Source organism: Urtica dioica, chromosome 4 (genome assembly GCF_054948205.1).
Source record: "Urtica dioica subsp. dioica isolate 48M chromosome 4, U.dioica_male_clone48M_v1_H2, whole genome shotgun sequence".
NCBI classification, from domain to species: Eukaryota; Viridiplantae; Streptophyta; class Magnoliopsida; order Rosales; family Urticaceae; genus Urtica; species Urtica dioica.
Genome location: NC_142759.1, coordinates 7,982,167 through 7,996,327, shown reverse-complemented (window position 1 = coordinate 7,996,327; position 14,161 = coordinate 7,982,167). Strand labels below are relative to the sequence as shown.

The 14,161-nt window shown below is 38.2% G+C and overlaps 2 protein-coding genes across 2 annotated transcripts; both read left to right on the top strand.

Annotated features, from left to right (window-relative positions):
* The first annotated feature begins 443 nt into the window (after positions 1 to 443).
* Positions 444 to 10,412, top strand: SRFR1 (Tetratricopeptide repeat (TPR)-like superfamily protein). Its single transcript, XM_089611582.1, has 24 exons — positions 444 to 761; positions 875 to 984; positions 1,605 to 2,251; positions 2,345 to 2,389; positions 2,621 to 2,722; positions 2,795 to 2,875; positions 3,354 to 3,420; positions 3,763 to 3,863; positions 3,970 to 4,077; positions 4,334 to 4,404; positions 4,515 to 4,571; positions 5,316 to 5,424; positions 5,570 to 5,650; positions 5,768 to 5,854; positions 6,501 to 6,707; positions 6,901 to 7,214; positions 7,307 to 7,393; positions 7,469 to 7,568; positions 7,843 to 7,934; positions 8,023 to 8,061; positions 8,163 to 8,253; positions 9,346 to 9,443; positions 9,538 to 9,847; positions 9,998 to 10,412. The coding sequence occupies exons 1-23, from the start codon at positions 637 to 639 to the stop codon at positions 9,824 to 9,826; spliced, it is 3,108 nt and encodes a 1,035-aa protein (XP_089467708.1). The 5' UTR covers positions 444 to 636; the 3' UTR covers positions 9,827 to 9,847; positions 9,998 to 10,412.
* A 1,467-nt stretch (positions 10,413 to 11,879) lies between these two features.
* On the top strand, positions 11,880 to 13,936 carry KAI2 (alpha/beta-Hydrolases superfamily protein). The gene is made up of 2 exons (XM_089610238.1): positions 11,880 to 12,414; positions 13,198 to 13,936. The coding sequence occupies exons 1-2, from the start codon at positions 11,894 to 11,896 to the stop codon at positions 13,640 to 13,642; spliced, it is 966 nt and encodes a 321-aa protein (XP_089466364.1). The 5' UTR covers positions 11,880 to 11,893; the 3' UTR covers positions 13,643 to 13,936.
* Positions 13,937 to 14,161: the final 225 nt, after the last annotated feature.

Genomic DNA, 14,161 nt, shown 5'->3' with positions numbered 1-14,161 from the left:
CCACAAGTCTCGTGTCTTGTATGGCGAGGTGTGCCCCGCTTGATCAAAGCATGCCCCGGCCCTCGCCCGATATGGGCGAGGTGTCTGCCTCATTGGCGAGTCGTGTCTTGATCCGAGAAAGACGTTTGACATAACTTCGATTTTGGACTTGGGTTGGGTCATTGTCATGTCCTTACGTTGTTTTTGTTGATAGATTGTCATTTTTTTCGGTGGGAAAACGAGATATAGTAATAATTGATGTAATTACTTAAAAAATCTATTAAAAAAGTAAAATTTCTCTGTAATATTACTATTGAACTATAATTTTAGGGTATTTTGAAGAGTTTGTTATAGTAAATTATTTTTTAAGAACCACCAAGGTTGGCGTGTCTACGAGTCGTTGGAATAAAAGAAAACCCAAAAAGAAAATAAAGGGTTAAGAACACATATGAGAGGCACGTGCGAGCAAAAGGCCTCCCTTCGCTCACGCAAGATTTCTCCTCTAACACCCGTTTCATCTCTCCTTCCTCGCCAATTCCTACTTTGTTATTTTCTGTTTTTCACTTCGTGCTTGTCGCAGAGATACGTTACTCCAATCTCACAGCGTTGCTCGAGTCTCCGATCGGTCCTTCCGAGTGGCCTCGACCGAGTCTTTCCATGGCTTCTTCAGCCGTGTCGGAGAGAATCGAGCTCGCCAAGCTCTGCGGTTCTCGTGAATGGTCCAAAGCAATCCGAATCCTCGACTCTTTGCTTTCGCAGTCATGTGCAATCCAAGACCTCTGGTTCGTTATCCCTTTCGATCTCAATTTCTTCCTTCTTCTATTCTGATGGCGAATGTTGCGAGCTTCGCTTTGTTTTGACTTCGATTTTTGTTTTTTTGTTTTCTTCGTTTCAGCAATCGAGCATTTTGTTACAGCCAATTGGAGCTTCATAAGCATGTGATTAAAGATTGTGACAAGGCATTAGAGCTTGACCCTGCGCTCCTCCAAGCTTACATACTGAAAGGTGTTTTTTTCTTCTTCCTTTTCCAATCCTTTTTCATTTCTCCGATTTTGCATGTGATTTGACATATTTCGATTGTTGCGTGTTGGCTGAATAGCGCTCATTTGATGATATAATGTTTTCTAGGAAATCAGGATAATCGAGTTGGCTGATAACCTTAAGTTAATTGTCTAGGCTGAGCTTCTCTTTATCTTTCAGGTGTGAGATAATGAATTAGGCTTCATGACGATCCTTTCATTGGTTAGGCTTCATCACATAATACAAATGATTTTCTTGAAGCTGATGATTTTTGCGTAGGTGATAATGGGTAGGATGTTACAGTGTTTATATCTAAAGAAAAGATTTCTCTATTGGATTTCACAATGTATATATCGAAAGAAAAGATTTCAAAATTTAAAAGAAATAAAATTAAAAAGAAAGAAAAAGAGATTTCTGAGTTGAATGTTGAAATGAAAGATGCAGAAATTGCCTTCAGCATTTGTTTTGCATATAGATGGTACCAGCATGAAAAGAGTATGATGCTTTTCTGCAGTTTGTACGGTCTTACCTGTTTTTACTTATGAAATGAAGCTAAACACCACGCTGTTTGGTTACTTACTCTAGCATTATATATATTTATTTAGGTCGTGCTTTTACTTCTTTGGGAAGGAAAGATGCTGCGGTTATGGTTTGGGAACTAGGGTATGAACGTGCTGTAAATCATTCTACTGATTTGAAGCAATTGCTCGAGCTGGAAGAGCTCTTGAAATGTGCCAAACAAGAAATAATTTCTGCACGTGAAAAATCTGGGATAGAATCAGTGTCATCCGAACTTTTATCTCAATCAGGACCTCGCACAAATGACAATTCAAGTGAAACAAATAAGAGCTGTAATGGTTTGAGATTGTCGAAGTCTTGTGGCAGTTCTGAGGATACCTCTGAGGTGTGTAGTGAACATCTGGATAAAGTTGTGGTCTATGGCAGTATAGGCAAGAAAGCTAAAGGGAAAGAAGAATTTAACAGCCAAAAGATTGGCAAGCACAATACTCGCTATACATCAATACCCAATGCCGAATCACGTGATGAACCATGTAACAGAAGCAGCGAGTCATCATCTAGTAGTGAATCGAGTAATTTATCCCAGATTTCTTCCACTCCAAGCATTAGAATAGTCACATCACGTCGTGAAATAAGTGACGAATCAAACAAAAATAAGAAGTTCTGTGTTACCAGAATTTCAAAGGCTAAGTCAATAAGTCTAGATTTAAGATTATCAAGAGGTATTGCAGAGGTATGTCACGTCATTTCCGAGTAGCAGTTTTTATATTTAGTTTTGTTATCCAATACTCGTGCCTTATTGATGTCTTCCCTATTATTTGTACAGGTCAATGACGGGAAATATGCTCGTGCCATATCCATCTTTGACCAGGTAGTGTACAAAGGTCTTGGTCTTCTTTTGATTGAAAAGGACCGATTGTTGGCCATCTTTTACCTCTTAGATTCCACTTTATTATATTTTCTTGGTTTTTTTTTATTATTTATTATTTATTATTATTATTTTTTATTTTTTTTATGAAACTTTGGAGGAATAGCTAAGAGTTAGTACGACGAGGCTCTACTCGTAGTGTGTTAATTAATCGGCTGACTGTAATATATGCAGCTCCTTAAAGAGGATCCTAATTATCCCGAGGCACTTATAGGGAGAGGGACAGCATATGCATTCCAGCGAGAACTTGAGCCTGCTATTGTTGATTTTACAAAGGTATTTTTTCAATCTATATGGGAACTACTATTGCTATCTAAGGGGATCATTTACTCAATTTATTATTTTCAGGCCATACAATCAAATCCGTCTGCATGTGAAGCCTGGAAGCGAAGAGGGCAGGCCCGAGCTGCTCTGGGGAAATTTATTGAGGTGAGATGCATAAAGTCTGTCTGACAGAAACAATTATATGGAACTTCTGGCCATCTTATTGGGGCATTCTACATTCCAATCAAATACTATTTTCTGTCCACAAGAAAATTTGCAGTTGATACAAGAAACAACAGTGTATTGACGGAGTCCTCCAAAAGAAAACAAAGAGGCTAGAACCAAAATTTAAATAATGACCACAATATATTCTGAATTTTTGTATAATCAGTGGGATAAATAATTCTTGTTCATATCAATTTCGCTTGCATGGTATCATGTGCAGAGTTCTTTCACTAGTTAAGCGTAATCAAGATCGTAACTGGACAGGTGGAAAGACACAGTATTTTCATAAATGAAATGTGTTATTGTAAATAAAGACATAAAGGGTTTAGTTTCATACATCCGAATTGGTATTCAGAATTCTTTTTGTTTTGTTAGTGCAGCTTTGACATATAAATATTCTGTATTGATTTTTCTTCAGGCAATCGAAGATTTGACCAAAGCATTAGAGTTTGAGCCAGATTCTCCTGATATTCTACATGAAAGGGGTAGTACATTTAAATCCAGCGTTCCATATTTTCGATTTAAAAATAGGCTTTTAGAATGAGCTTCATATTCTTTTGCATCTTCATATTTTATTACTGGATGGTTAATTTAAAAAATAAATTTGATGTTTAATCGTCGGATGGAACTTCGTACAGTGTTAGTTATTGTTTGTAAGACCTTTGGCTGTTAAGTTGATAGCATAAGATTGTTAAATAGAAGGCATTACACAAATAATGGAGCTCTAAGTCATGGATTACACTTGATAAATTTATGAGGTTGGTCTTTCATTAGATGATTTCTCTTCCTTGAAATTTCAAATGATTTGTAGAACACACTTATTGTAGGAATTGTCAATTTTAAGTTCAAAGACTTCTACGCTTCTGTTGAAGACCTATCTACATGTGTGGGGCTTGAAAAGGATAACGCATCAGCATACACATACCTGGTGAGTCTGCAACATTGATTATATAGTAAAACACTTGCCGTACATGCCAAGCAGGGGATATCCTTACACGTTCAATAAAGCAACAATCAATTTCTTCTTTTTCCAGGGTTTGGCATTATCTTCGATTGGGGAATATAAAAAGGCTGAAGAGGCACATATGAAAGCAATTCAGTTGGATCGAAATTTCCTGGAGGCATGGGGTCATCTAACTCAGGTAAAGCTACATGCTCATTTTCGGTGTCTGCTAGATCGTATTTCTTAGAACCTGGATAGCAACCTCATTTATGAATACAAGCAGCTTCTTTGGTTGAGATGTCACCTCAAGTTATAGAGCTTCATGCTCTTTAATTTGTGAATTGCTTTCAGTCTTCTGTTCTTAGATGGTCAGGCTCTCCATCATAAACTGCTGTGACATGGGTGCGTAAATTTCCCACTGAGGCCAATTGTTGTGAATCGTTGTTTTCTTGCAGTTCTATCAAGATATGGCTAACTCCACCAAGGCTTTGGAATGCATTAATCAAGTTCTGCAAATTGATGGAAGGTGGGTGTTTTGAACTATGGTATCAACAAATAAACGTTTGAATAGCAACGGAAATACCGTATAATTGGAGTTAGCATTATATGCTTAGTAGCAGTGTGTTCTATTGTCAGGTTCTCCAAGGCATATCACTTGCGTGGACTCCTACTTCATGGAATGGGAGAGCACAGGTAAGCCCCAACCCTCGCATCCTTTGTTCTGTGCACCATTTGCGTTAGTGTTGTTTTTAGGGGTAATATACAGACTGCTTTGAAAAAGGGGTTAGCTCGGTGAAAAGTACCTCAACTAGGCTTGAGTCACAAAAAGATCTTTAAAAAAAAGAAGAAGGCAGACTGCACTTTTTATAGTGATTAATGATACAAAGTTTAGGATGTTAGAGAGGTGCGGAGAAGAGAAAGATAATGGCTACATGTTTGTTATGGTAGGAATTTCTAGGCTTACTACATTGTAATCATCAATTTTATAATATCATGGCTACGTGTTTGTTAGCTAGACTAGGTTGATCGCCTCTGGTGTAATCATCAATTTTATAACAAAAAATTGGTTACGTAAGCCATCTAAACTATAGGAATTGTAAATTAGCCAACCTTTTTGTAAATATTTTGTAAATAACCAACTTGCATACGTGACAGCCTATTAACTACCTATTTTTTACATGTTTGACTGGGTTAAATAAGTCTTTTACTAACCTGTTAATAAGTCCACTTGGCTATTTACAAGAAATTAACCAAAAGTGGGCTATATCTCAATTCACTATAGCCATGTGGCTATATAACATAATAACCCATTTTATAATCTATCTTTATCAATTTGCGTTCTTAATTATTCAAGGTCCTCTCAGATCCTGACTGTGTCGTCAATTCACGATTAGTTTTCAACTCTACTATTTTATAACTTGCTCTCACATGTTGCAGGAAGGCCATCAAGGATTTGTCAACAGGGTTGAGCATTGACAATTCAAACATTGAGTGTTTGTATTTGAGAGGTTCCTGCTACCATGCCGTTGGTGAATATAAAGAGGCGGTAAAAATATTTTTTTCACATCATAATATTTTTAGATATAGAATATAACTCTTTGCTATCTAAGAAAAAAAAATCATATTTAAGTTTCTTTTCCGAATTGGCTGCTTTTATTAACTGTTGTCTTGCATTTATCTATTTTATATAGGTTAGAGATTATGACGCTGCACTGGATTTGGAACTAGACTCAATGGACAAGTTTGTGCTGCAGTGTCTTGCCTTTTATCAGGTTTGTTAATATTTAGTAAGTAGGATCGTTTAACTGAATTGTTTAAAATTAATTAACATAAAATCCCCTACCAACATGCTAAAGTATACTTGGTTCTGCCATTTTCTCATTTTTCAGAAAGAAATGGCTTTGTACACTGCCTCCAAGCTCATCAATGAATTCAATGAGTTTGATATTGATGGAGATATTAATCCGCTTTTTAAGGTACTGATGGTTTCATATATACGCGATGATTTTAGTTCTTGCAATCTTCTTGTTTATTTATATGCCTAGGATTATTGAAAATTTCAAAAAAACAAAAACAAAAGTAAAAATATAGGAAGGGATGAGTCTGGTTACTAGGCCAATAATTTCAGTCATTCCGATTTTCAAAAGATTTTTGAAATTTGTGCAACTATAAAAATAGCATAATGAAACAATAATTAAAAAACTATTAAAAAATGTTGCATAACTTTGAGGAATCAGTTTTTGGAAAGAAGTCTCTTATAACGATTAACACACTATGGAGTTACCCATTCCCCTTCTCCTTGTAATTCTGTCATCAAACAGTGCAAGACAAGAGAAAACAATTTCTCTCCTCTCTTATTTCTCTCTATAGTTTTGTATGTTTGGCCAATTTTCCCAAGTAACAAAGAAGCTCATCTATTCTATTTTTCAGAAAAATAAGAAGTAAAGATGAGCTCTTAGGCGTCCTAAAATGAACGCACGTATGATGTATATCCACATTATATATATAAGAGTTCTTAGGCACAGATCAAGGCATAATCCTCTAGCTTCGTTCTTTTATAGTTGTGGTGTTTTGTCTTTAACCAATTGTTTACTGACTGCAAGTCATTAAATGAATATTCAGGAGTACTGGTGTAAAAGATTACATCCAAAAGATGTTTGTGAAAAAGTTTTTAGGCAACCTCCTCTACGCGAGTCGTTGAAGAAGGGGAAGCTTAGAAAGCAAGATCTTGCAATGACCAAGCATAAAAACACTCTTCTAGTGGCTGCTGATTCAATTGGGGGAAAAATACAATACGATTGCCCTGGCTTCTTACCAAACAGGCGACAGGTGATTCCACATTTAGTCACAGCCTAAAAGTTCATCTCACAATACCTATTTTCTTTGTATAGTTTGACATCTCTCTAGCTCTCATCTTATAATTTTGTTTGAAGCCAGATTTGTCTCCTGGGAATTTAGTTTTGCATCATAGATCTATCAAGGTTTGTTGCACTAATCCACATTTGAATTTTATATGTTTCAGCATCGTATGGCTGGGTTGGCAGCTATTGAAATTGCACAAAAGATTTCAAAAGCATGGCGCAGATATATAAATAGAAGCATGGCAAAGAATAGTAAGAAAGCACGAAGAAGAGAAAGACTTGGTATGCCCAGCCAGAATAGAGGTGGTGCTGGCTGTAGTACAAGCAGCTATTCAGAAACCACAACTTCTGGCATTTTTGAAGATAAATCACCTAGCAACTCTCTAATTTCATGGAAAGATGTTTACTCACTAGCGGTCAAATGGAGACAGATTTCTGAACCTTCTGATCCTGTTGTGTGGATTAACAAGTTGAGGTATTTTAATTTTATATTCATTTCATATGTCTTATCTGGTTGATGACGAATAAAAATTATAATTTAAAAATTTCAATCCAAATGGCCTTCAGTGAGGAATTTAATACTGGATTTGGATCTCATACACCGATGGTTCTTGGGCAAGCAAAGGTTTTTCGCTACTTCCCAAACTTTGATAGGTAATTGTTACGAGAACAACTTAAACACCATTTAAATTTGTTTGGAAACAATGCTCAGTGCTTCTTTATTGGCAGAACATTGGAGGTTGCAAAGAGGCTTATAAAAGATAAGAAGCATGTCTATAACAAGGCCGACAACATCATTGATCTTTCTGGAGATGGGAAGTTGCAGGATGTGAGTTTTTATATCATGTTCAGAGAGCACACTCATGTAGTATTTAGATTTCTATTGAACTATGGAGTTTTCAATGGGATCAGATCAATCATTTTTTTATTCTGGGTTATGTTAGACTCAGATAAAGTACTTTTTATAAGAATTGCTAAACCATGAAATACTTGTAGATGGTGTATTGTTTTAAATTAGTGTGGTGTACAGTATTCAATTGTGCATAAAGTTTTGCTGATAAATATTTTAGATTAGATTGACTGATGTGATCATGCATATCCAGGTTCTGAGTGCAAAGTCCTGCTCTGATCTCTACAGAATTGTTGGTGAAGACTTTTGGGTGGCTACTTGGTGTAACAGTACTGCCTTTGAGGGGTAAGCAGGGTTGCATCTGTAATCTAGTGTCACTATAGAAAATCATATCTTTCCCTCCTATTTACTAATCACTAGTACATTGTTTCAGTAAGCGACTTGAAGGGACAAGGATTACGCTTGTAAAGATGTATAGTACTCTGTTCTGATTGGTTTTGGGGTTTCCTTTCTGATTATAGTGGTTCTGCCTGTTATAAAACTTGACTTGGTCATGTTGGTTCATTCCTTCAGGGAGAAGAGGGGATATGATTTTGCAATCAGAACACCTTTTACGCCGTCAAGATGGGATGAATTTGAAGCAGAAATGACGACGGCCTGGGAGGTATGTGAACAGACTCGGATGATAAAAAAAAACCTTTGGATCGACTGTGTTACCCATTTCTGCAAAAACTTTTTTAAGTACAAGAATTTCTTACGACATCAAACATATTACTCGTTTTTGCTACTAAATAGAATAAGAATTGAGGGACTTCACGGATTTATTACGATAAAATGATTTTTAGAATATTTAAATTTAGGTCTAGAGTAGCTCCGGTTTGGTCGTAGTTTGTTGCTGTTTCTTTGTATTTTTATATCCTTTTGCGCTTTCTAATGTTTTTCCATCTAAAGTTAATGAATTAATCTCTTCTTGGGGAAAAAAGTTGCAATTCCAAGTTATCTTCATATATATGGTCTCTTCATGAATATGTGATGGGGTACGGTACAATATCCATGATTTTTAGTACCCCTGTACAAATTTAAAGTTGATAGTTTCAAGAACCTATCGTCCCTGATTTATAAGTTGTCTCGTGAAATGCAATGCTAGGTTAGAGAAATGCGAGCGTTAACTCAGTATAATTAGTTCATTTGTACAAGACCAGATGAAATTAATTGAACAAAATCTGCAGAGTTTGAAGTTTGTTCTTAATTTTGAACAATAAGCAATACTTTCTCTGTTACTTTATTGTTGTGATTACCATAAATTCCATCAAGTGTTCATGGTCACTTGATGAATCAGTGATAGGGTATGGTAAAAAATCCATGATTTCTAGTACCCCAAATTGAAACAGTTGATTGTTTCAAGAACCCGTCATCCCTGATTTATAAGTTGTCTCGTGAAACGCCATCCTAGGTTGGATAAATGAGAGCGTTGACTCCATAAAATTAGTTCATTTGTACAAGACTCGATGAAATTAATCGACCGAAATTTGCAGAGTTTGAAGTTTGTTCTTAGATGGTGGTGTTTGTACTTTGTCATGAATTCTTAGACGGATTCCCTACAAGAAAAAATAAAGGTTTTATTTCACCATATTGCTCGTGCATGCTGAATAACTAATTACAAGTGCCAGGGTTTGAGCTTGAATGTTTTTCATAGATTTATGTTTGGTCCCTTTATGAATATTTTGACTTCTAATCCTCTATTTTGAATTGGAAGGCTGTCTGTAATGCTTATTGCGGTGAGAATTTTGGGTCAACTGATTTCAATGCGCTTGAAAGTGTCAGAGATGCAATTCTCCGGATGACATATTACTGGTGATATTTCGATCCGGGATACAACTATTTTTCTGTATACTTTTTTTTTGAGCCAATGAACTGTTTTGTCTCATGATAATGATCCTTCTTTTAGGTACAATTTTATGCCGCTTTCAAGAGGATCCGCAGTGGTTGGGTTTGTGGTTATGCTTGGACTGCTTCAAGCTGCTAATATGAAGTTCACAGGAAAGATCCCGAAAGGCCTACAGATGGATTGGGAAGCTATATTGAACCAGGACCCAAATTCGTTCATGGATTCTGTCAAAACATGGCTGTATCCATCTCTCGAAGTGAGTACTTCATGGAAAGACTATCAAGACATCTCATCAACTTTCCCAAACACAGGATCAGTTGTTGCCGCTCTGAGCTCGTTCAACGATTGAGCTTCTTCGCTATTGTAGAGGGTAAGAATCAGATATGGTACCAAACGATAAAAAAAGGCTTTGCTGATTTTATGAAGTATAAAAACTTGACTGTTGGGAAACTTTAAAATTGGTTTAATGAGGATCATACTTGACCCTTGCTTGCCTAATCTGTCAAACCTGTTTGTTCAGCTGAATATCTGTGTCCCATCGGCGTTTCTTCTCTCAAGTGGGCCATCATGTACTATCCTGAAGTCGAGAGAAAGCTGCTTGACATGTGTAATCCTAGTGTTGTATACTTGCATGTTTTATACAAAAAATTGTTGTACAGTTCTTTTAGGACAATAATGTGCTCATTTATTTTCCCTTCACAGTTTTGCAATAAATATGACGAAGTAAGATTACTATGGTTGTGTTAGCTGACAGATTTTCAATGTGCTTTGTCGAAACTGAGATCTGTGCGTCAACGATGATTTCAAGTCATTTGGTATTTTATTTATTTATAGTTAATCAAGGCAAGGTATTGATCAATCTTGAAATGCTTGTGCCTAAATATTCGGACAAAAAGTATTCTTGAGAATGTACTTGTTATGTTTTGTTTTCGTGACTTTTATGTTCCCTCTATCATTTTCAGTGATTTAAATAGAAACTCTTTAATTAGGTGAAGACAAGAGCGAGATATCTAATGATGGATCAAGCGGCTAAATGGTCAAATAGAACTTAAGGATTTATAAAATAGTCAAAGTTTATCAAGTATAAGCAAAATAATCAAGCTGCGATTAATTCAGACAATATTAAATTTAATCCAGGCAGAATTAATTTAATCCAGGGATTTTATTCAGCCCTAAAATTTAATCCTCGACCTTCTTCGACCTCCTTCTTCTCCAACCTCCTTCCAGTCACCGCAATTGCACAAATCTTACCTCCCGTCGGACTCTTCGTCACGGCGGCGAAGGCGAGGAGATCGACGGAGATTCGGGACTCTCCGTCACGCTACGGCGATGAGGAGGGCCACCGCCGCCTCATCCGACGCCACTCGGAGAACGCTCGAGGCCGTGGTGGGGATGATCCCCGCCGACCGCGGCTCCGTCTCCGCCGGCTTCCTCCTCTGTCTCCTCGCCGACGCCGGCGTCGGCGGCGTCTTGCACGCCACCAGGTCGGAGCTGCTGCGGAAGTGCGCGGCGCAGCTGGACGACGCGGCAGTGGAGGATCTGGTGTTTCCGGGGTCGGGGGGAGGCTCGGCGTACAACGTGGATCTGGTGACGGAGGTGGTGGAGAACTTCATGACGACGTGCCGGAGACAGGCGACGGCGCTGGAGGGGGGCGGGTCGTGGCGGCGCTGAGGAAGGTCGGGAGGCTCGTTGATTGGCAGGGCCGGCCCAAACTCACCGGGGGCCCTAGGCGAATAATATTTTGGGGCCCTAAAATACTAATAAAAATTTAAATTTTCAGGGTAAAAAATGTAATTTTTTTAAAAAATGGGCCAAAAGTGTAAATTTTTAGGGTAAAAAATATAAATTTTCTTAAAAATAAGCAAAAAGTGTAAATTTTTGGGGCCTATCCACATATGGGGCCCTAGTTCGTGACTTTGGTTGAGTTTGTAATACCTGATCTGAGAAGAGAGATTATGGCTATTTTGTCTAACCTAATAAAATTATGATTATTTTGCAAAAATCATAGTTTGAATTGGTTAGTTCATGTCATTTTTTCATTAATATTTAAGTCCAAAGTATAAGATAAGTATATTTTACAATTGAAACATCAATCAGTGAGTGTACTTTTGGATCAAATCAAATTTGACAATCCCGTTAACAACGAAATTACACGTATAACGATTACTCACGTCTCATCATAACTATCCACTATAGCCGCATTAATGTCTAGTGGGTAGTAGTAGTACATACTCGCCTCCGAAACTACTCACCCAGTGACGCTTCATAAAAACCCCCCAAACTAATCTCTCTCTCTCTCTCCGATTAAAATAAAAAAAGACGTCCACCAATAGGCTTTCCTGCACTTCCCCCAGACAACCAAAACCCCCTTACCCCAATAGTGCCCCTTTCTTGATACGAATAAATATCCCCTTCCATGTGTGTGGTGTTAGTTGATTCCAGTATACTTCCTGGCAAATCAATAAAAACCGCCTCCAAACAAAACGGGAAAAAAAAATATATATATATATATATAAATAAACAACGGAAATACAAGAGTCTTGGCGGCGGTTTCACACACAAAGAAATGGGAGTAGTAACAGAAGCTCACAACGTGAAGGTGCTGGGATCGGGTGCGAACCCGACCATAGTACTCGGGCACGGGTTCGGGACGGACCAATCGGTGTGGAAGCATCTGATACCGCACTTGGTGGAGGAGTTTCAGGTGGTGCTGTACGACAACATGGGAGCCGGAACGACAAACCCAGAGTACTTCGACTTCGACAGGTATTCGAGTCTGGAGGGGTACGCGTACGACCTGCTCTCCATTCTTGAGGAGGTTCAGGTTCAGTCGTGCATCTTCGTCGGCCACTCCGTCTCCGGCATGGTCGGCCTCATCGCCTCCATCACTCGCCCAGACCTCTTCTCCAAGATCGTCATGATCGCAGCCTCTCCCAGGTCGCTTTTATATTATCATCATCCTTTCTTTATTTGCCCACATTTGTGCCCTATGTCGCGCGCTAACTTGATTGTCATCAAATCAAACTATGTGAACAAATACATGATACATACATACAGCTTAATTAGCTAGTCCACGTTTTTTTTCTTCTTAATTTGTTTATATGATGGTATTAAAAGAAGGCACAAGTTCGGATCTAGGAGCTAGTCAATCAATTCAGTTACTTTTAGTTCACCTAATTTTTCGATTTTGTATGATTTACGTTTCTACAAAAGAGAAATGACAATAACGGTGTACTTACTGAGAGGAAAATCACATAAAACAAATCAATCATACGAAGAATCAATTCAGTCACGTCAAAATAGTAAATTACTTTTAAATTTACTGTTTATTTTATTTATTTATTTTTTTTTTTGCTGTAAAAATTAAACAATAACGATAATTTTTACGTTGCCAGACGTGGCAGCTTCCTATTGATCCTCAAAAAGTAGAATCCAATGTCTATGTCACGCCCCCGACGCGCTAGCGATTATCAATGCTCAAAATTAAAAACGACAATTAAACTTTATAGTTTGCAACTTTGCACCATATAAACCAAATTAACTTGCAAAAGAAAACGATCACATTTTCCCATCACAACATAATCAAGCAATGTATGTTAGCTACAGTTGCTAAGAGGGGGCTTCTCCAAAAAAAAAAAAAAATACTTCCATAGTGAATATGTTTTTGCATATTAATTTAATTTTTAATTTAGGTTTCTGGCTCCGTCCCTGTATATATAGGTACGTGAACGACGTGGACTACTACGGGGGGTTCGAGCAAGAGGAGCTGGAGCAGCTATTCAGCGCGATGGGGCAGAACTACAAGGCATGGTGCGCGGGGTTCGCCCCGCTGGCGGTGGGCGGGGACATGGACTCGGTGGCGGTGCAGGAGTTCAGCCGCACGCTCTTCAACATGCGTCCGGACATCGCCCTCAGCGTGGGCCGCACCATCTTCCAGAGCGACATGCGAGACCTCTTGGCCATGGCCTCCGTGCCCTGCCACATCCTCCAGAGCCTCAAGGACTTGGCCGTCCCCGTCGTCGTCTCCGAGTTCTTGCACCGCCACCTCTCCTCCCACTCCATCGTCGAGGTCATTCCCGCCGACGGCCACCTCCCCCAGCTCAGCTCCCCCGACGTCGTCATCCCCGTCCTCCTCCGCCACATACGATACGATATCGCCCTCTGATTATTACGCCCGCCTCTCCAATCATCTTCTTTTTTTTTTCTTTTTTTTTGTGTTATATATGTATGTATGATTGTAACGCCACACCAGGTACGTTTTCTAGTTTCTAATTCTGCTAGAAAATAGAGTCAACGGATTTTTTTTTTTTTTTTGTGCGTGTGTTTGGGAATAATGTGATGGTAGTAGTTCCAAGCTTTTCCATGTGCGGTGGTCGAGTATCGTATTTCCACTTAGTTGTTTACTTATGAATAGTTAAGCAGGACATATAGTTGAAATGGTACAATTTTTTTCGTTTCCCTTGCTAGTCTTCATTTAAAATGTATGACTCGTTAGAGATTAAACTAATTTCTTTTCGAACATAGAACTTAGGATGGGCCTTGACTAACCACTCAATGACATATATAAATTTGTCAAAATAACCAAAGTTTGATTTTATTTTGCGCGATAGCCAATAAAACACATTAACCCACTTGATCAGACGAAAATACTCTTCACTAAAATAAAAGGTTAACAAATATAAAT

What these genes read in the sequence shown, in the direction of transcription:
- SRFR1 (XM_089611582.1), top strand. Translation starts at nt 637, where the DNA reads ATGGCTTCTTCAGCCGTGTCGGAGAGAATCGAGCTCGCCAAGCTCTGC. An exon ending in CCAAGCTTACATACTGAAAG is followed by an intron (nt 985 to 1,604) that starts GTGTTTTTTTCT and finishes ATATTTATTTAG; the next exon opens with GTCGTGCTTTTACTTCTTTG. An exon ending in CTATTGTTGATTTTACAAAG is followed by an intron (nt 2,723 to 2,794) that starts GTATTTTTTCAA and finishes TATTATTTTCAG; the next exon opens with GCCATACAATCAAATCCGTC.
- KAI2 (XM_089610238.1), top strand. Translation starts at nt 11,894, where the DNA reads ATGTGTGTGGTGTTAGTTGATTCCAGTATACTTCCTGGCAAATCAATA. An exon ending in ATGATCGCAGCCTCTCCCAG is followed by an intron (nt 12,415 to 13,197) that starts GTCGCTTTTATA and finishes CTGTATATATAG; the next exon opens with GTACGTGAACGACGTGGACT.